The sequence below is a fragment of the Mesoplodon mirus genome (genome assembly GCF_964341445.2).
Source record: "Mesoplodon mirus genome assembly, chromosome: 11".
Taxonomy (NCBI): Eukaryota; Metazoa; Chordata; class Mammalia; order Artiodactyla; family Ziphiidae; genus Mesoplodon; species Mesoplodon mirus.
Window position 1 is genome coordinate 40,135,173 of NC_138987.1, and position 21,683 is coordinate 40,156,855.

Sequence of the window (21,683 nt, forward strand, 5' to 3'; positions counted from 1 at the left end):
CTGATCTAAGGAGCTGGGCTTCCCCGCAGGACAGCAGGATGCTCCTGACGAGATCCAGTGTGTGGGAAGGGATGGCGTGGTCAGAGCGCGTGTTAGCACCTTGGTTCTGGAGGCTGGTGTGATGTGTGGCCTTGGTGATGCAGCAAGGAGGGCAGACAAGGTTGTGGAGGCAGCAGCGGGAGGTGGGGCCCAGGTTGGCCTCTTTCCCGGGTATGAGCTTCCCGTACCGTCCGTCCCTAATAGCTAATTGCCGCCTGGTGCCTCGGCCGGCATCCAGGCTCCTCCTGGCCTGACTTGCCTCAAGGCACCTGAGGACCAACAAATAAATGTCTTGGAGGGGAAAACAAAAAGGGAAACCACCTTGTGAAAGAATAAGACTTTTGAAAAGCGAGCCCTAAAGAATGGAAGGAGTTTTTCAACAAGAAGTTTTCAACTCTCCCAATCTGGGCTGACTGGGCCTTTATGGAGGGGCCGGCACAAGGCTCCCATCACCCCATCTGTCACCTCCTGACGGGACCAATGAGAAAGTGGAAGCACAGAGAGGTTAAGTGACTGCCCAGGGTCCCGTAGCTAAGCAGCACCGAATTTGAACCCTGAACCTCTGACCTCAAAGTCCAGGCCCTCCTCCATTGCAGAAGCACACCAGGGGCCAACAACAATAATAATATGATGAGACTGTTTATTGACGCTGCCTCTGCCTCAGGGCCTTTGCACTTGCTGTTCCCTCTGCCTTGGTTCTCTTTCCTAGGACTGGCTCCCTCTCAGCATTCACTTTTGAGGTGATGGCACCTCTTTATACAGGCCTTTCTTGATCATCAATTTAAAGTAACAACGCTCTTCTCCCCCAGTACTCATTATTGCATCACCCCATCCTGTCTTCTTCCAGGTACATATTATTATCTGGAAGTATCTTTTCTATTTACCTATGTGTTTGCTTTCTTGCCCCCACCTCCGGTTCCTTGAGGGCAGTGACCTGTTGATTCTTTCACTGCTCTTTGTGGCATCGGGACCGGTGATGGCACATAGGGCCAAGGTCAACATTTGTTGAATAAGTAAATGCATTAATCAATCTATTCCACCCTCCTCTTTGTAGTCCCATTTCCTTCCTGCCCACTGGCACGGAGGAGGCCCCGGTGGCCCAGCCAGGATGTGTGACTTGCTCAAGGTCATTCCACTGGACAGAGAGCCAGGATGGAAGCCCAGGTGGTCTCCCCTGCAGTGGGTCCCAGCATCCTCCACGTTGCCTGCGTGCTGTGTTGTTTTGTGGACCAGGTGTAAATGCTTCCCAGCTCAAAGCCGTTTGTTTGGGAATCGCGGCTCCCCCTCCGTGGATCGGCTGCGTTCTCTGCACAGTGGCTGACGCTGCTGCAGCTCCATAAATATTAAATGGGTATTAAAAGAAGGCTCTGCGTTCCCAGTTTCCCTGATTTCTCTGAGCAGGGCCCACTGCAAACCCCTTTATGCAGCATTTCACTGCGGAGTGCCTCCCGGGACACCTTGCAGCCTGCCTTTTCTGGCTGAGTCCCCTGGTGCAGACTGGTTCTCCTCTACTGCGGCTAGCCTGGCTGCAGGGCATGCAGGCGCCCGCTCCTTGGGGGCAGGGATGGGTGGAGGGCCCCATCCCCGCACCCCTCCCTTCATCCATCCCTGCATCCTTCCCTCCATTTCTCCATCCTTCCATCCATCCCTGCATCTATACATTCACTAATTCAGTATTTATGAAGCATCTGTGATGGGCCCTGGGGTGATGATGATGATGATAAAAACAACAATCGCAACATTTTCTGGCATTTACTCTGTGCTGGGCTCTGTGAAAAGCAGTTTACATGTGTCACCTCATTTAATCTTCACGACTGTATGACATGGGTACTATTTTCTCTCCATTTCGTGGACTAGGAATCAGAGTCCCTGGCAGGTCACAGAGCTGCTGGAGCTTGATCTGACGTACCAGGGTGAGCGAGGGAGACCTAGGCTCAGCCTCCAGGGGACATCCAGGCTCTTCATGGGACCCTGGGACGAGGACCCCTGATCGAGGCCTCTCTGAGGAAATACTGGCGTTGTTGAGGGGTGAAGGGTGAGTTTGGCCAGATGGAGAGGAGGCCAAGGGGGCTCCAGGCTGCCTGTGTCCGGGTCTCAGCACCACCCTCTCTCTGTGCTGGGCTTGGGCAAGAGACCTCACTTCTCTGTGACACACCGTTCTCATCTGCAGAATGGGGGGTATTGGAACACCTATGTCATAGGTAGTTGGTGAGCCTTAGAGAGGGGCCCCTTGAAAGTGTTGGAACTGCGTGCTCTGAACCAGCACACAGCACTCATTAGCTAGAGGCCCCTGGGCACTGGAGCCTGCTGGGCACAGACCTGTGTGGCTGGAGTGTGGGCAGGGCCCACGGGCCGTGGGTCCTCATCAGAGGAGCCACGGTAAGGATTTCAAGCAGGGGCTTGACGTAGTCAGCTTACATTTGAGAAAACTGCGGTTCTTCAGGGCTTCTGGAGCTGCCCCCTTTGCTCACACTGGACACCCCTGGACCCCAGGTGCCCCAGCACCTGGGCAGCACCTGCCCACAGCAAGCCTTCCATACACAGGTCCCCGATTGAACTGAATAGTGATTATAATAGTAATGGCGAACATTAGCTGGGCACTTGGTACCTGCCAGGCACTGTGCTCAGAATTCCCATTCGTTTAACCTGCGCAGCTGCCCTGGGGGCAATGTTACCATTATCGAACCCATTTCCCAGAAGACGAAGCTAAGATTTAGATTAGGAAGTTGGCTTAAGGTCACACAGCAGGTCAGCTCCAGGCTGGGCCTCAAACTCTTGTTCAGATCTGGGCTGTTGGAGCCCTGGACCTCGGCGTCTGCTGCCTTGAGGCCTCTCCCGGGGTAAACAGGACGGGCACAGGCTCCGAGGCCTGGACACCCTGACTCACCCAGCTAGGAGGCCTGCCACGCTGCGTCCGATGGGGGAGCCGATTCATTAGAAACAACGAACAGGACAAAGAACAGGAGCAAGTGCGTCCTGGAGGGAAAAGGCTGATTTTTTTCTCCTTATCTTCCCAAGTGGAAAGGAGGGATATGTATTCTGAACCAGGATGCGTTTTTTGGGGGGGAGGATAGTGATGGGAGAGCAGAAGGCTATTGCTGTTTATTGCACCCCGTATGGGCATGATTGTTGAGACTTAAAAAAAATTAATAATCCGTTTCTCCTTTGCACCTAATTAAAATGTTCTCCAGTCTCTAATTTTTGTCATTTTCCTAATCTAACTTGTTTTCTGACTGTGTCCATTCTTCTTCCATGTGCAAAGCAAAGGGGATTTTTCTTCCTTTCACGTGAGTGGGATCTGACTGTCCAGGAATAGTTTAAATGATGTTATTTTCTCCTTGGTTAAATGAAGTGCAGATACAATCGTCGGAGGGTCTTAATGACCAAAAACCAAAACAAAACGAATCTTTGAGGCATTTCCTATTTATATAATTTTAAAAAAAATTGTGGAAAAGAGCAAGAAAAAAGATGATCTTAATGAGGAAGCATGGGCTGTCATGGCAAGTGTGTGTGTCAGGGTAGGATGCAGCCTTATCCAGGACCTCCGTTTCCAGGATTCCACATAGCCGAGTTGGGATCAAAAAGGGACATTTTAATCTAGTAACTACAAATGCAAACTGTACTTTCCAATGAAAGAAATGAAAAAAATATCTATAGCATTTGTAATCTGTGATTTGAGTAGATTCAAGGTTTGACTGGGAACATCAGAATTCCTGAGATCCTTATAAGGCACTTGAGAAGGTTGGTTTTTTTTTTTGTTTTTTTTTGTTTTTTTTAAAGTAGATTCCCACCCAACGCCCGACCATGACCACCCTCTGAGCTGAGCTGGTGTATGGCAATCTTTCTGGGAAAATCCCTTATCCGGGTGCTGCTAAAAAGATATCTTTAGGCGAAATGGTGGTTGATGAAGGAATTTGTGCCCGTGCTTTCCCCACCTGCTCGGGCTTGTAGGGGTGTGTCCGTGTGGGAGTGTGTTGGTGGGGGGGTCTGAGGGGAGCGGGTGGGGTTGGAGGTGAATCCTTCCTATTCCCCAGTTCCGAAAAGTAAAACTTACCTTACCTGTTTCCAGAATACTAGCCATTGTCTTCCACATCTCACGGCCACGCTGTGGGCTCTGGGGGGTTTTGTCGAAGGCAAAAAAAAAAAAAAAAAAGTCTTAAGTATTTAAACATGTTGGACCATGCATGCATCCGTCCATGGCGTTGTGGTTTTTTTTTTTTTTTTTTGGTCCCCTCCCTCCCTTCCCTTTTCTTTTTACCAAAGTATATTCATCAAACTGCTGAGTTGGAAAGATTTGTAATGAGTTTTTGAGCTGTACGACTGTGTTTTTTTTTTTTTTTTCCCCCCTCTCCCCCGCCCTCTCCCTCTTTCTAAATCTTCATCTGACATTAAATAAAGCAAATCCCAAACAGATTAACTGTCGCACGGTTCTGCTCCGTCTCCTCAGTCTGTTCCCAGGTCTGGCTCGGGGCCGGGCGGCGGGAGATGCCCGGGCGGCCTGCGGAGGTCCATGTGGCGCGCTAGGTGGGATCCCGGCGTCCTGAAGGCAGAGGCCCTGGCCCTCCTGCCCTGCGGCCTGGGCATGGCCTTCTCGCAGTCCCACGTGATGGCCGCTCGGAGGCACCAGCACAGCCGGCTCGTCATCGAGGTGGACGAGTACAGCTCCAACCCCACCCAGGCCTTCACCTTCTACAACATCAACCAGGGCCGCTTCCAGCCGCCGCACGTGCAGATGTGAGTGGGCGCCTCCAGTGGGACTGCGGGTGGAAGGTGTGGGTGGTGAGGGCTGTCCGGGGTGGGCTCCTGGACTCGGAGTGCCTCCTGGCTTCTGGGCCCAAGCGTTTCATGCAGTGGTTCTGGAATCCCCAGACCAGCGAGGCTCTGAGATGGGAGGGATGTGGGAGAAGTTGCAGCGTGCTGGCCTGTGGGCCGATCCTGGCCTGGAGTCTTGTTTCATTTGGCCAGGAGAATGTTTTACAAATATTGAAAAATGAGGTGATTTGCCGTACAAAGCCCAAAGTCCTGGCCACCCCAGGCCCATACGTCCTCGTGGCAATGTCTGGGGGGCTGAGTTCCAGCTGCCCCTTCTTGGTATTTGGTTACTGACCCCCTGGTCTAATTCATGTTCCTCGTTGTACAGTTGGGGAGGACGAGGCCCAGAGCGGGGACGGGACTTGCTGCAGGCCCCATGGCAGGGTAGGACCCTGGGCTTGGCCTGGCTGTCCTCTCTTCCCTCTGCCCCTCCCTTTTGCCCAGACCCCCTTTGCTTCTGTTGAAAAAGCAGAGGTGCTTTCCAAAAGGACTGGGGAATTCTGCTGCCTGCCCTTTGGGGCTGATGGAAAATACCAGGGGTGCCCCAGCAGTGGGGCCGCAGCGAGAACATAGACCTGGGACTCCTGTGCACAGGTAGAACCTTTCCCCCACTCCCTGGATTTTTTTCCAGTGGTCGGGAGAGGTGCAGGTGGCACAGGGTGGAGGTGGATAAATTCCTGGCCCTGCCCTGGGCGACTCCGGGTGTTGCCAGAACCTCCTCCTCCTCCTTTGTCCCCGCTGCCCGCTCCCATCAGCCCTGCACCACAGGGCTTACCTGGTGAGGAAGCAGAGGCCCAGACAGGTGACCCACGCGAGCCCACACAGCTGGCAGGCACCAGAACTGACACCCGTCTCCAGTCCAGGGCACTCTCCACGCTTAGCATCCTTTTGCTGTGATGTCTGTGGACCTAAGTATGTACGTGCCTCCATCTGAGAATTTAGACATTCGTCTGCTCCATTGTTGAAACTTCTCTCAGCCCCTTTGGGGTGCCCCTGTGCTGGGTCTGGGTCTCTGACAAGCCCCTGACGATGGGGAGCCCCGTCGAGTTCCCAGTGAGAGCACAGGGAGGTCAGAGCTGTGATGGGGATGCTCCTGGGCTCTGGGGCTCAGAGCAGGCCCCCCTGACCCCCAGGCTGGGTCAGATGCCTCCATGAGGACACAGACCCCAGCTTCCTCTAGGACCTTGAGTACCGTCTCTAGGGAGCAGTGGTCACGTGAGGTATTAGCGGCTGTCCCTTGGGGAGACGGGAGAATGCGGCACGCGGCCCACGGAGAGAAGGAGCCAGGGGGTTTCTACACCCGGGCCTGGAAGTGGGGTCGGGAGGTTGCTGCCTCTTGTTACTGTGTGGTTCCCTCGGGACTGGTCTTCTGTTGTAGAGGATGGGTGCAGAGAGATTATTCATGGGCGAAGGGGTTGTGGAAGGCAGGTGGGCACCAGGCCTGGGGGTAGGTTCCAGCATCGGGAACACCCTCTTCCCTGCAGTGCCTGCTCTGGAAAACATTCATTTCCGTGGGAGCTGCAGGGCTGGCCTGTCAGTAGTAGCTGCTTACTTTATTTTTTGGTAGATTTCTCTTTGGGAAACTAACCCCAGTACCCATTTTGGAGCCAGATTGGCAGATTTGGGCGGGATGGGAGGCCCTGGGTCTCAGGCACGCTCTTCCTTGGTCTCTGGGACCTTGAGGCCTGGCAGGGCTGCTGCCATGGGGAAGGCCTTCCCAGGGCTGGGTTTGCTCTTCTGTTGATGGGGTTTATCCTCCTGGGCTGGAAGTGACAGTGCCTGAGGTCCCCGGATGCCACTGGGGACGGGCGAGAGCACCGGGCCCTTCCGGCAGAGCAGGTGGGGTACGTGTCTGTGTCCATTTGTCTGCACACCCATTAGGAGGGGCCCCCGGGCACCGCAGATACAGCTGAGTAGTAGCAGGCAGTGCTGCCCTGTAGAACACCCCCGCCGGGCAGCCCCCAGTCCCAGAACAGGGCGAGGGCAACAGAAGTCAGGAGACAGGGTGGCCAAGGGGCTGAGGAAGGACCCTCTGGAAGAGCTGACTTTTAGGTTGAGACCCAGAGGAGGAGGAGTGAGGGCAGCAAGTTGGGAGGGGCCCGGAGGAGGAAGCAGGCCAGGCAGAAGTTGCTGCAGGGTCTGAGCCGGGGGGTGGCTGGGAAGTGCAGGAACTCCCAGCTGGGTGGAGGTTGCGCTGGGCAGGAGCCACGCGGGCCCCCACAGGCCAGGCTGTGCTCTGAGGAAGGGCAGTGAATGACCAGGTGAGAGGAGGGAGATTCCCCCCATTTAACAACTGCGGGTTATTTGTTCATTCGTCCATTTATCCGTCCACTCGGGGTGTTTGTGAGCAGCTGCCCAGCACACTGGTTAGTTAGGAACATGGGCTCCAGGCTAGCCTGCCTGGCTTTGAATCCTGGCTCTGCCACTTGTTTGTTGGGTGTCTCTTGGTGCCTCAGTTTCCCCGTCTACATAATGCTGCTCATTGTAATGCTGCGGATTAGGTAGGTGAACCCACATAGAGGGGGGCCAGGCCGCAGATGTCCAGTATTGTTAGTACTCGCTGGCTGGGCTAGGTTCTAGGGACACAGCAGTGATCAGGGACAGAGCCCTGCCCGCGCTGAGCTGACCCTCCAGTGGGATATGTCGTAAAAGTCATGAAGTGTGCGATAGCATAGGATCCCCGTAGCAGTAAGTGCTGTGGAGAAAAAGCTTAATGGCTTTTTGCGGTCCCTCAGCTGGTGTGGGCGGAGCAGGGTCCCTCAGCTGGTGTGGGCGGAGCAGGTGCACACCGGCCTGCCCCGTTCCATCCCTCCTGGCCTGCTCTGTGCTGCCTGCTCCTGAGGCCAGGGTTCCGGGCTTTATTGGCAGTGGGGCTCTGGGGAGGCTGGGGGTTTGGGCCGGGTCCTGGGAAGAGCACGCAGTGAGCCCTGGTTCTGGACTCCTCATCCAGAGCTCTCTCATTGCCTGCTCGGGTCAACCCGCCTTTGAAAGGCAACTTTGCACACAGCTGGGTGAAGCCGGGTCGCATGGGGACTCGGCGGGTGCTGCTCCCTCCCACCCCCCTTCTTTGGACTCACACCCTGCGCACCAGGGAAGCACGTGGGTTTCCATGGCGAGTGTCCACTGAGGGAGACGTGGGAGGATGGATGCCACTTCCCAACACGTGATTTATCGCCACCCTGGGCTTTGTCTCTGGGGTGAGGGAGTGAGGGGGCCCTATTTAATAAATCCACAATTTACATTTAGTAACAACAGTGACAGTCCAAACGTGGCCTCTGATTGAGCCCTGTGATTTATGTAGTTGCCCCCAGAGACCCTGGCGGTAACGAGGCTGTCTTTGCCTGAGGAGTGAATGTCTGGATCTGGGCCTCTGGGTTTTGGGTCCTGAGACGGAAGACCCCTTACCCTGGGGGCCGAGAAACCCTGCGGTGGTCTGGGGAGAGAGCCCCTCCAGGCACTGGCCCCTTAGTCCTGGGTGGGCAGGTGGACGGGTGGCCTGGTGCTCAGCGAGAAGGTGAGAGCAGTGTCTGCGGGACAGGGTTACCCTGGGGATCCACCTTATGGGGGGGTGGCTGGTGCCAGGCATGGCGACTCCTCTCTGGCCTTTAAAAGGAGTCCCATTGGTGGATACTAGACTAATAACCCATTTAAAGACCCTCCAAGCACATCAGGCTGTACGGGGTCCTTGAAGAATGTAGCAGGGCGGGAGCACTGCTCTGCGCCAGGCTGGGACTGGCCCCCTGTCCCCATCCCTCCCCTCTGGGCCGGGTTGGAGTACCGACCCCCTCGCTAGGTGAGACGGAGGCTTCAGAAGGGACCCGGTGGCCCCTAGCCCGTCTGTGCACTGAGAGGTCTCCAGGAGACAGTGAGGGTCAGCCTTGGCCCCGGGAGGGGGCCGAGGGGGCGTGGCAGGAGGAAGGCCCTGACCTGGACTCTGTCTGTTCTCAAGCCGCATCCTGCACCCTCTCCCCAAGGGCTCCAGGTGCAGTTCTGGTTTCTGGGACATTTATGTTTTTTTTTTAAATTAATTTTTATTGGAGTATAGTTGCTTTACAATGTTGTGTTAGTTTCTACTGTACAGCAAAATGAATCAGCTATACGTATATATATATGCTCTCTTTTGGATTTCCTTCCCGTTTAGGTCACCACAGTGCGTTAAGTAGAGTTCCCTGTGCTATACAGTATGTTCTCCTTAGTTGTCCATTTTATACATAGTATCAATAGTGTATATGTGTCAATCCTAATCTCCCAATTCCTCCCAGCCACCCCCCCCCATACACATTTGTTCTTTACGTGTTTTCTGGGACATTCCATGGTTCCCTCTGCCTCCCCTACTCTTTGTCCTGACAACATAGACTCATCCTTCAGCTCTCACCCAGGTGTCACTTCCTTGGGGACACCTTCCCTGACCCTTCCCCAGACTTTCCTAACACCCCCCCCACCCCGATCTAAGCACTCAGAGCTTCCCCTTCGTGGCACAGGCTTCAGCCTCTGCTTATGCATTCATTTGTGGGACAGTTTTCTAAGCATCTGTCCCCTCCACCAGCACGGGCTGTCCCTCGAGCCTAGCACAGTGGACAGGAGGAGGGAAAGAAAAGGGAGTGAGGATGAGGCAGGGTGCACGCCCCAGGAAGAGTGTGGTGGGAGTTCAAGGAGGGCTTCCTGGGGGCGGTGGCATAACCCTGGAGCTTGGAGGACCAACAAAAGCAAAGCCAGGATGTGGGGAGGAAGGGCAGGCATAGGGACCCGGGGTGGAGGTCACCTCAGAGCCAGTGCTTCGTGGAAAGAGCTTTGGGCAGTGTGGCCCAGCGCCAACCAGTCCCTGCCCTCCTCTGGCCCTCCGTTTCCCCACTTGTAGGATGAAAGGAGGGGACCAGAGGTCTCTCTCATTCTAGAACGCCACGGCTCGTGTCCGGTTACGTGGCTGGACATGGTTTTGGAACTTCACTGAAGGAACGAGTCCTCTGCCCTCCACCCCCTGGCTTTCAGTGCACCCTATTTCCCCAGGAAGTAGTGGGGGGACGGGGCTTTGCTTCTGATGCCCACATGAGTTTTTGCTACCAGGAGCTGTACTTCCAGGGAGCCAATGGCTTAGGGGAGAGAGAGACCGAGAAGTGGTCCAGGGCACAGGAAATGGCCTGCAGCGGGCATTCATTGGGGTTTCCAGTTCTCACATCTCCGAGAGAGTGGGTGGTTCCCACCTTACAGAGCTGGACTGGAGGATGGGAGGGTCCAGGGCCCAGCGAGGAAGTCGCCGAGCCAGGGTGCCAGCCTGGGTCCAGGTGCCGGAGGCTGAGTTCTCTATTCTGTACCATCCCTGCTGCCAGGATTCTGGTGGGGAGATCCCTTGTGAGGCTGGAGAGAGTGGTGACAGGTTGTAGGTCTCAGAGAGAGAGAGAGAAAGAGCCACAGCCTTGATTGGGGCCACCTCAGCAGGCAGATGCTTTGGGAAAGTCGGGTTTGCGGCCCCCACCCCAAACCAGGAACACTTGTTTCCATACCTTCTCTCTGGTCCATGAAGAACGACTCTGGAAAATAACCATTTTGTTTTGTTTCTTCTAGTCGCGAGAAGGTGTGAGGTTAAATGCCCCAATTCCAGTTCTGAAGACCTAGGTTCAAATTCTACTCTTTAACGTACTAGCAGGGGCCCTGGATGTGGGACTAACCTTTCCAGGCCTCAGTTACTTACTCTACAGGGCTGCTGGCACTCAGGGGTTAGCCAGGGTTTTGCCATTGCAAGTGTCAGGAACCCAATTCAAATTGTCTTATGGGTAAACGAGAGTTTACTGGCTCACATAATTAGCTAGGAAATCCAGGGTTGGACCAGCTTCAGGCACAGCTGGATCTAGGGTTCAAATGATGCTGCCAAGTCCTCCCACCCTGTGTGTGCTCTCTTTCTCTTTCTCCATATCTTCATTCTTCTTGCTCTTTTCCTCACTTCTAAACACAGGCAGGGTTTCTGGGAGCTGCACGAGGTGGTCTCTATGGGTGTCCTATCCTGTGTCTAGCAGGTGTTTGGTATTTAGGGGGCACTCAAGAAGCATTTGTCCATAGATTGACTGAATGAAATGAAGTAAGGCCTGGAAATAGTCCAGCTTGGTGTGAGTTCTGGAACCAAAAACCAGCTTCAAATTCCAGCTCCACCAGCTTCCATAGCTGAGATCCTGAGCAAGTTAGCCTTTTCTGATCCTCAGTTTCCTCATCTATAAAATGGGCACACCCATAGTGCCCTGCTCAGACAGTCATTGTGAGGGTGAAGAGAGCAGTTGCATGTAAAGCGCTTAGCACATAATGAGCTCTCAACCCGTGGAAATCATCAGTATCATTACTGTTATTATTTCAAGGTTGAGCATTTGTTACAATCCAAATAGCCGGAGGACAGTGCGCGGAAATAAGAGTCTATGTTTTTTTCTCTGGGGATTATTAGGTTTGCATCCTCCCTGAGCTCAGAAGCCTCGGGGCGGAGGGAAGTAAGAATAGAGTTAATTAAAGAGCTTGGGCTCCAGCAGCAGGCCCAGCCTGACTAGCGCCCGTGGAACTCGTGTGCTCTTGGCTGGCTGATGGTGGGAACTGTGACCTGCTCAGGGCTCCTCCACGAGGGACTCACAGTGGGTGGCATCTCCCTCCCTGTGTCTCCTTTTTTTGTCTCTTTGACTTGTTCTCTGTTTCCTTGTGGTGTCCTCACCACCTCAGTGTATGTGAGGGGGAATGAAAGAAAGAAAGAAAGAAAGAAAGAAAGAAAGAAAGAAAGAAAGAAAGAATGAATGAATTTGATTGGCTCACTCATGTTCCTTGCCAGGCCAGTAGCCCAGTAGTGATTGGCTGCCTTGGTCCAATCAGCTGTGTTAGGGGCGGACAGGTGGATTCACAGGCTGGCTCCCTGCAAGACTGTCACATAGGGTGGGGGGAGGGACCCAGAGGACAGAGGAGAGGCCGGAATTACTGGGAGGGAGATTTGAGCTTCCAGATCACCTCCTCCTGGAAAGTTCAGGGGGCCCCAGGCCAGGTTAGGACCTTCTCTGGCCCCCAGCCCCTCTGCTGCCCCATCAAATCTTGTGACTTTATTGTCGCTTCCTGGCCAAGTCTGAGAGTCTCCACCATCAATCAGGGATCAGGCCTGGTTCATTCAGTTCCCCAGCTTTGAGCTCAGGGCTGGTACCCAGTAGGCATTCAGGATGTGCTGTGTTGAATGAATGAGGGAATGAATGAAGGAATGAAGGCATGAGAGGGACAAAGAAGGGCTCCAGAACCCTCCTGTTGCCATCATCAGACTCAGGGATTTTTCCTCTTCTCCCCGGTCGGGTCCAACTCTGACCTGCTGGGATTCTAACTTGACTTAACCACCCCAGAAAGGTGCCCCGTGAACCCCTCCCGCTGCGGCCTGGTGATGTGGAGGGGCCGATGTGACGCTGTAGCTGCGGCGGATGGGGCATTGCTAATGCTCCCTGCACACTAGCATGCTGAACCCACGTCTCTCGTAAGGTGTTAGTTACGTTTCTTTGAAGTATTTTGTCTGAAAAAAAAAGATAATTAGAAAGATGTCTTTAAAAGTATTTATGTAACTGATATGGTACCGCTTTTGGTTTGGCGCATAATTAGATTTAAACACAACTCCTCGAGCGGCATACTCATTTGGAGAGAGCAGCTCGTCGAAATGTCATTGCGTTGTTTTTCAGAGTTTTGAGCCTGGCAAAACCAGTCAGCTGAGGAGGCAGAGTGTGGCTCTCGGGGAGAGCCCTGAACTGGGGGGGCCACCTGCTCAGTGTCCTCATCTGTAAGACGAGAAGGCTCCCAGGGGCTCCCAGGGACCAAGAACTTACAGTTGTACAGCTTTTTAATTTTCTGAACATTATTGCCTAATGAGGTAGCTCCATTTTACAGATGAGCAAACCAAGGCCAAACATTTTCCTAAGGTTACACATTAGTGATGGGCAGCAGATCTGGATCTGAAGCCTGGTCTTCTGATTCCAGAACTGTTTTCCTACAGGACCTTGGAAAGCCCTTGTTCTAAACCCAATCGGACCATCTCATAGTTCTGGAAAATTGCTGCCTGTCTTTAGTGCTTTGTTTCACGAGTTCCCACGAAATTCCCCCCTTCACTCGTGGCTCTCCCTGGTTGCTACGTGTGCTGTCTCTGCACAGTGCCAGAGAGTCGGATCTTCCAGCTGGATGGTGGACCTCAGTCCATGCATCCTTGATGGGGTGGATAGCACCCCCCATGGGGGTGAAAACTGGTTTTGGGGGGTGAAAAAAATCTTACTCTGATTCTAAAGCACAGATACACACACAGTAACTGAACAGATATACAGCGTATCCGTGGTGTTAGAACTTTTTGAGACGGGTGAGTAGAAAAAACATCTAAAAAGGCCCCTTGGGCTTCCCTGGTGGCGCAGTGGTTGAGAGTCCGCCTGCCGATGCAGGGGACGCGGGTTCGTGCCCCGGTCCGGGAGGATCCCACATGCCGCGGAGCGGCTGGGCCCGTGAGCCATGGCCCCTGAGCCTGCGCGTCTGGAGCCTGTGCTCCGCAACAGGAGAGGCCACAGCAGTGAGAGGCCCGCGTACCGCAAAAAAAAAAAAAAAAAAGAGAGAAAAGAGAAAAAGGCCCCTTAAGGGCTGATAATGAAAAAAAAAAAAAAGGTAGAGAGGTACTACTTGTCAAGCAGCAGGTTAGCTGTAGTCGCCATACAGGTGCACGCAGGTACAGATGCCAGGCTGTACCTGTCAGCCCTTCCCACTCATTACCTCGCAACAACCCTTGGGGCTTCCCATGTTACAGAGGAGAAACTGAGGCTCAGGGGGAAAATGTTTTGCCCTGCTAGTGAGCAGGAGGGTCAGGATTCGGACACAGGTGGGCAGGCGGATGTGATCTGGACCACGTGTGATCTGATCTGGCTGTGATCTGAGTTGATGGGACATGAGCTGCAGGCTCCCAGCACCGTGACCCCGTGACCCCATGATCTTCTCTCCCCTCAGGGTGGACCCGGTGCCTCATGACGCCCCCAAGCCGCCCGGATACACCCGCTTTGTCTGTGTGTCTGACACCCACTCGAGGACGGACCCCATCCAGATGCCCTACGGCGACGTGCTGATCCATGCCGGGGACTTCACTGAGCTGGGGCTCCCGAGCGAGGTGAAGAAATTCAACGAGTGGCTGGGTAGGTGCCAGAAGGGGTGGTTCCTGTGAGCAGCCAGACTCGGGCGGCCCCCTGCCCACCCGTCCTTCCTCCCTGCTCTGCCCGGCCCCTCCCTGGACTTTGTCACCTGTCCACCTCCCCTGGGAAGCCCCCTGACCTCCGGGACCAGGCCACACCCCTCTCACTCTCCTGTGACACCTAGGAGGTCTCCTACCCCAGCACTTGTCTCTGCTGTGATTTTCCATTTGTCTGTGGGATTTTTTTGGCCTGGGAGACTTCCTCCCAAAGGGATTTTGCCCAGGTTTGGTTTTGTCCACTTGTGTGTCCAGCCCCCAGTGCCTGGTACAGGTAGGTGCTGAGTAAATAATTGATGAGCGGATAAGTGGCTGAATGGGCGAATGAATGAATGACTCTCTGGGAACGGTGATGTCAGGGCAGGCACCTCAGCTGGTAGGTACAGCCACCCACAGTCATTGACGGCTTCTCCAGTGAGGGGACCGTCCAGGCCTCCGTGTCCCCAAGCAGGAGCCCAGGGGGCCCGGTGTGGGTTCCTCCGTGGGCAGCCATTGGTACAGTCAGCGGAGTGCCGTCCCACGCCATAGGAGATGGTGGGCCGTGATTTGCAAGCACGCCCCTAGGGTTTTGTCTTTGGCTTTGCTTTCTTCCAAAATAAGAAAGACATAAATCTGGGGTGCCCCCTGGGAAAAGCCGTTTGCTTGGAATCCAGAGAAACCTCACAGCGAATCTCTCTGCCATGGCCCAAGGAGACAGATGGATGGCCCCTGGGCTGCCCGGTGTACTGGCCTCCTGTCACAGAGGCCTGGGTACGGGGCGGGCCCACCTCCCTGTGCAGCCCCTCGTGGCCGCCAGACGGTCCCCCGCCTCCCCAGGGGCATCCCGCTGTGCAGTTGGCTGGGAGCTGTGCAAGCAGAGGGCCAGGAGCAGAGGGCCAGGAGAGAGGCGGGTGGCTGCAGCGGGAGAGGCTGGCTTTGCCAGTCGAGACAAATATTTACAAGCAAGGCCTTGCACTCCCCTTGGCAGGCTTGGAGCTTTAAATATTGATTATTCAAATGGGAAGTTCTCATCAAGGGCCCTGTTTGGGCTGAGCCTTGGGAAGGCTGGGATGGGAGGGACTCCTGTCGGTGAGTCTGCCCTGGGCTTCTCCCCACGCCCCGTGCTGCTTCCAGGTCCGGGCTGCTTCCTAGGAGGGGACCCTCACTGAGGCTGGTTTCTTGTCCCCCTGCTGTGGGTCTCAAAAGATGTCAGGCTGAGCCGAGTCCATGTCCCAGGCAGAGAACAGGAGTCGCTGGTGGCTGGGCATCTGCTTGTGTGCCAGGCTCCTTACCACCACTGCCTGGATGAATTTGAGGAACAGCCATTTGGGGTGGGTGCTGTTTAGACCCCTATCTGACAGCAGACGATGTCGGCTCCCCTGCACTGAGGTTCCCGAAGTGAGGGACCATTTCCGATGTACCCCTGGCCCAGACGTGCCCCTCTCCAAGCTGAGTGAGTAAATGAATCCAACAGTTGCATGTGCCAGGGGGGTGGTGGCCAAGGGCTGTGGGATCTCAGTGCAGAGGCTGCTGGTGGCCTCTCCCCAGGCAGGGGCGGCTTCTGGGACAAGCTGCCATTGGGCTGGGCCCGGCCTGGGGAACTGGGCGATTGTGCTGGGAACAGAGCGGCTGCAGGCTGAGGGGACAGCTGAGGCCAAAGCCTGCGGGGGGACACTTGAGAGGTGGCATGACATGTTGTGACTGGAGGGAGGAGGTTTGGAGGACGTGAGGGTGATGAGCCTGGAAAGAGGGGTGGGGACTCCCTGAGACTCTGCAGGTAAGGGGAAAGCAGGGGCCTGGGAGGGCCAGCACGGTGAGATGGGCATTTTAGGAGAATCTCTTTACTCGCCTCTTAACAGAAGTCAGAATTATGTGCTGGAGGAATTTAGGAGGCTTTCTTCGTAGTCTGCGCTTGGCGTGGGATTGATTTATTTGCCTGGATCATCACGGGTGGGAAGGGTGAACTTACAGAGGGGTCTCCCTTTTACAAAAGGACCTCTCCCCTTGGCAGCTTTGAAGTGTTTGCAGATGTCAGTGTTTGTCACTCAAGTGGGCTGGGCGGGGCTTCAGACTGAAGAGTGACAGAGCTGGAGGAATTTGCATGTGAGTTAGGGCATCAGTTGAAGTGGGTTTATAGCGGTCCGTCCGCAGCTGGCTTTTTGGGAACTGGCCCACTGCACAAGGTGACTCACCTCTGTGGGCTGGTGGTTCATGTGCCAGGGGCGTGGTGATGTGGCAGAGATGGGCTCAGGGTGGTGTTATAAAGGGCTCCGTGTTTATTGAGTGTTAGCATGTGCCCTTTATGTATATTATTAAATCATTTGCTTCTCTTGATGAGGGAACGAGGCAGGAGCTATTGTCATCCCCACTTGACAGAGGAGAAACCGAGGCCCAGAGGAGTGAAGGAACTTGCCCAAGGTCACACAGCTAGTAAGTGGCAGAGCTGGGATTTGAACCCAGGCAGTTGGACTCCAGAGCCGAGCTCTTGTCCTCTCCTCTGTTATCACCTCTCCTGTTTTTATGGTGAAAGCTCACTGATTCGAAGTTAAGGTGTGGACTGTGCCTTTTGGGGCCAGACGTCCAGGGTCAGCTTTCTCCCAGGTGATTGCAGCAGTCATGTGACCTCTCTGAGCCTCCCTGGCCTCGTTTTAACTGGGAGTGGTCAGGCTCCCCTTGACCTGCCTGCCTCTTTGGAGGCAGGTTGTTCTGAGACTCCACTGGGATGGAGGAAATGTTCAAGTGTGTGAACTGTAAAGGGCCGTGTAGATGTTATTACTGCCCCCAGGAGCTGGTGTTTGCAGATCAGGGCCCCCTTGGGGTAGAGGTAGGAGACATGGGCTGGTCCCACGGTAGGCAGTTGGGGGGGACTTGACCTGAGCCTTCACGTTGAGTTGCAGGGAGAAGCGGTAGATGATTTGTGTGTAAAAGTGTGTGGAGTCGGGCTTCCCTGGTGGCGCAGTGGTTGAGAGTCCGCCTGCCAGTGCAGGGGACACGGGTTCGTGCCCCGGTCCGGGAAGATCCCACATGCCGTGGAGCGGCTGGGCCCATGAGCCATGGCCGCTGAGCCTGCGCTTCCGGAGCCTGTGCTCCGCAACGGGAGAGGCCACAACAGTGAGAGGCCCGCGTACCACAAAAAAAAAAAAAAAAAAAGTGTGTGGAGTTGACCTACGATCTCAGCTGTGTGGGCAGTTCTTGCAGACACACACACACACACACACACACACACACACTCAGCAAAGACAGCAGGGCTATTCATTCGTCCATTCAGTACACCTCACTGAGAGCTCTGTGCAAGCGTGTCCCATGCAGTGGGTGATGGTGGGGAGTGAGGACAGGATGCTGCGTCTGGTGATGGGGACACAGTGGATGGGTGGATACACCAGAAGCAGTAAGAGAACCGTTCACGTGATGAGGTCGGCAGAGCGCTGGCCCAGGGGGCGTGGTGGTGACTGAGAACCCCTTGAGGTGCCATGGAAGGCCTCCCTGAAGAGGAGGCTTTGGGTGAGGTGTGGAGGTGAGAGTGAGGTGATGTAGGAGGGACATTCCAGGCAGGGACACAGCGGCTGCAGAGGACCTGAAGGCAGGCAGGCAGGTGTGCAGTGTGGAGGGTTTGTCACGGGTTGGTTCAGATACGCCCTGTGGGCCAGCGGCAGGAGTTTGGGGTTGATTCTAAGTGCCATGGGGTCTTTGGGAAGGTTTGTGTATGGGAGTGACCTTTAAAAAGGCCTGGATTGCAGAGACAGCAAGGCCAGTGAGGGCAAAGGCTCTGGAATGTTCCAGAAGCGATGTCTGGGAGATGGGATCATGAGGATTTTTATTTTCTTCTTTATGATTCTCTCTCTTTCTTTTTTCCCTCTGATTTTCTATAGGGAGCATGTATTATTCTCGTAGCTTTAAAAAGGCAACACTAAAATCTTGCTGTGTTTAAAGAAATGCTGGCTTCTCTGGTGTCTGGTGCGCAGTGTGTCCCAGGATGGGGATAGGGGCCGCGCTGGGCTCAGGTCAGTGCTGGTGTCATCCAGCCGCTCAGAAGCTCTCCCCTGGAGCCCCTTCCTTAGGCCAGCGGGGCCCCATCCACCTCTCAGGCCCACTGGCCAAGCTCTTCCTCCGCCCAAGTGAGAAAGTTACAGAGTTGAAATTCATAACCAGCTTCTTCCCTGTTCGTTGATCTCATGGAAAGCATCTAAAATCATATTCCAGGGGACACCTCCAGACAGACAGGAGAAGATTTGAAAAGTTAATAAAGGCCCTCCTTGTAAGAGAAGACTAGGCACCTAACTGGGGAGAGGTGTGGCTAAACTTACGTGACTCTAATTTGCTGTCGGGTGCGTTGCTGTTGGCTTGGCTGTGCGTGGTGTCCACGTTTTGCCCACTTGCCACTCTGTCTGGGTCTGTGTTCTTTGGGGGGCGCTGGATTGGGATGACAGGGCCCCTCTGAGCAGCCCCTTTTTCCCTTCAGCCATTAATATCCCAAATACGTTCATGAAATAGAAACACCAGCTTGATTTGTAAATGTCCCCATAAGCAGCTAAAAAATTGCTAAAGACGGGCTTTCTGGCTATAAAGAGTGAAAAGAAGAGCAAAATTGGCTGAAAATGGAAAAGAATATGCTGGAAGCTCCTTGCTCCCCCGCAGTAGCTGCGTGATGATGGACCGGCAGCGTGGAGCCCACAGACTGGTTGGCCCAGTAAGTTGTGTCTGTGCAGGGAGGTGGGACGGCATGAAGGTTAAGAGCTCCCTCCTGGAAGTCAGGCAGACCTGTCTTTACCCCTGCTTCAGCCTCTTATTTGCTGTGTGACCTTAGCTTAGCCACTCAACCTCTCTGTGCCTCATCTGTGAAATGGGAAGAATTATTTACCTACCCCATGGGTTTGGGGAGGATTGAAGAATCATGTTCCCATACAGTGCTTAGCACAAGGAGAAGCCCTCCTGAAGTAGCAGCTGTTGTCGTAAAAAGCTGCCTCTCCCTGAGCTGAGTCCGCCACAAACACAGGGAAATCAACGAGCCTCAAGGTCGGCGAGCCATTTTCTTCCAGCCACACTGGCAGACTCCAGTTCCCCACCCTGGGCCCTGGCTTATGCCCATCCCCCAGCTGGGAAGGCTCTTTCTCATCCACCCGACAGAGTCCTACCCACCCCTAAATGTCACTCTTGTGAAGCTTCCCCCTGCCCCACTGGGCGGCATTGGTCCCTTCTCCCTGTGCACCCAGGGCTCCCTATTCAGGCCTTGGTGGTGGCCCTCACCTTGTGGAGGGAATTATCTGTGTCCTCATGCCTCCCGTCCGCCCAGCCTCCCCCTGAGACTGTCAGCCCCTGGAGGGCAGGGCTAGCCTCATCCCTAGCACCAGCCAGTGCCTCAGCCGGGGGAAGCCCTGGACAGAGACATAGACTCGGGGTGGATGCACTGTGAGCTGGTCCCTGCGTCCCTGCTGGTTGCTGTTGGGTGGGATGGCAGCAAATGGGGCTTCGAGGAGGGCAGGGCTGTGATGCAGAAGAGTGTGGGCACGGCTGTCGCAATACGGGACTCCGGGAGGGTCTGCGAAAGGGCAGAGGCTGAGTGGGCGTCTCCAGGATGAGCCTAGGAGCTGAGGCCAGCAGGTGAGCCTGGGCTCGCTACTGGAAGCCGGGGGTGCTGAGGGCAGGGACGGAGCCCAAGCGCCCAGGAGCACCCGCCTCCCAGGATGCCGTCTACAGAGGCAGCGCCTGACCCTGAGGCCGCGACATGCCCGCATCTTCCCCAAGGGAAGAGCACCAGGCCCAATTCTGCCTCTGGCTCTGAGTGACAGCCATGTCCTCAAGAGCGGTCAGTTCAGGAGGCGGGATTCATAAGATGCCGGAAAGCCTGCTCTCTGCCACTGGCCTCCCCACGCCCCTGCCAGGAGAAGCCTGCAGCCACCGCATCCCTCGCTCCCACCCCCGGCTCCTGCAGCCTCAGACCCCGGCACCGGCCTCAGAGTGACTGCCCAGAGGCCACAGCCAGGTGCTCACCCCTCCTCTCCGCCTCCCCACCTGACTGATGCCGCCCCGTCCAGCTTGGGTTCTCCTTCCCCAGCTTCCACACCTCCCTCTCTGGGCTCCCTGCTTCTCCATCTCCTCCTTTTGTTCCTGGTTCTCCTTCTCACTGAAAGTGGCTCCTCCCAGGACCAACCGTGGGCCTCTGGACCCCTTCTTTCCAGATGATAGTCATACCCCCCTGCTCTTGCTTCTGCCCAGACTCGCAGACGCCTCTATCTCCTCCCAGACCTGATCCCTCTTTGAGATCCAGCCGGTATATTAATCAGTCTTCTCAGAAGACACCTCCTCCTGGCTGTCCACCAGGATTTTAGACTCGTTTTTAGGTCCCAAACTGAACTCCCAAACCTCAGCCCCATCCCCAGAGGCTATGTCGTAAGATGTAGGCCTCCACTGAGACCCTCCCAACCACAGCTCCGGTACCCTTGCTCCCTTCCCTCTGAGGCCATCAGGGCCACCCATTATTTTTGCCTTGCTGTTGTCTGTCCTGCCCGTGTCTTCTTCACTCACTTCTGTCACCTGCCGAGCTGTTTTGGGGTCCCAAGTGGGCTGTCCTGCCAGCCTCCCCTTCCTCCTGCAGGGTCCTGTGAGCCCCTCCAGGGTTGAGACGGCGCCCAGTCCGTGCAGGTCCTCAGGACCCAGTCCAGCCTGGCCCCAGGGGTGCCTGCGGGTGTCTGTTGAAGAAAGCGTGGAGAGGTCTGGTTACCCACAAGGGGCTGGTTAATTAAGTGGCGCTACCGTTAGCGGCATCAGACGGGGGAGGAAGATGAGGGGCTGGCAGTGGAGAGTTTAGAAGTTATAATTAACTTTTTACTGGCGCCCTAGCATAACACGATATATAAGACAATATAAAAGGGGTCCAAGGATTTAGTTAAATAGAGCTAGGTCTTTTGCAAGTAAACCCTTAATTAAAATCTGTAAGGGAGGAAGGGAGAGAAAGGGAAACGGAGAAATCATTCCGAGGTGATTTCTTTGTTTTTTGCCTCATTTGCCACTGCGTTGAGGACCCGAGGGCCATAGGGGGGTTGGTGCAGAGGTGGGCTCCACGCCGTCCTTTTGCCTCTTTGCCATTGGACTCAGGAGCCCGTGGCAGGAGCTGCAGGTGGGGCGAGCATCTCCATGCTCCCCAGGATCCCCAGGAAGCAGGAGGCTGCTCCCTGGCACAGAACTGTTACTCTCTGTGGGAAACAGTTGTTTCGGATGCAGCTAGAGGTTGCTGACCTCCTCACGCACTGCCCAGGTTCGGCCCTCTCTTCTCTCCCTTCCCCCTCCTCTGGGGCGAGGCCAGCCTTCGGGAAGGCTTCGCTCTGGCTCGCCACTCCCCACAGCTCTGTCCCGGCAGCTTGTACAAGTCGCTGCTTTTGGCTTATTCCTGAGACAAATTGTTTTTACCTCCATCCTTCCAGCCTCCCCACAGTGGGACACTGTCTTCCCAGAGTCTCTTACCTGTGTGTGTTCACTTGTGTCTTTTTATGCCCAGTACCTGCTGCGGGCCGTGGAAGTGCCGCGGTGGGCATCCAGCGTATCAGGCCTGAGAGACAGGATCTGGGTGACCCTGCCCAGGCCGTGCACACCCCAAGTTTGGGGCCGGACACCTTCTGGGTTTCCTTGGGCAGAGCCATCCCACTGTCCT

At 55.1% G+C, this 21,683-nt stretch overlaps 1 protein-coding gene across 1 annotated transcript in view; it reads left to right on the forward strand.

Annotated features, from left to right (window-relative positions):
- Positions 1 to 4,381: 4,381 nt before the first annotated feature.
- MPPED1 (metallophosphoesterase domain containing 1) overlaps positions 4,382 to 21,683 on the forward strand; it is a gene marked incomplete at its 3' end in the record, with an annotated part of 62,124 nt that continues 44,822 nt past the window's right edge. The window contains exons 1-2 of the mRNA XM_082636261.1: positions 4,382 to 4,773; positions 13,825 to 14,010. Coding sequence (XP_082492387.1) covers positions 4,550 to 4,773; positions 13,825 to 14,010 — 410 coding nt within the window. The 5' untranslated portion in view covers positions 4,382 to 4,549. The remainder of the gene's footprint in view (positions 4,774 to 13,824; positions 14,011 to 21,683) is intronic.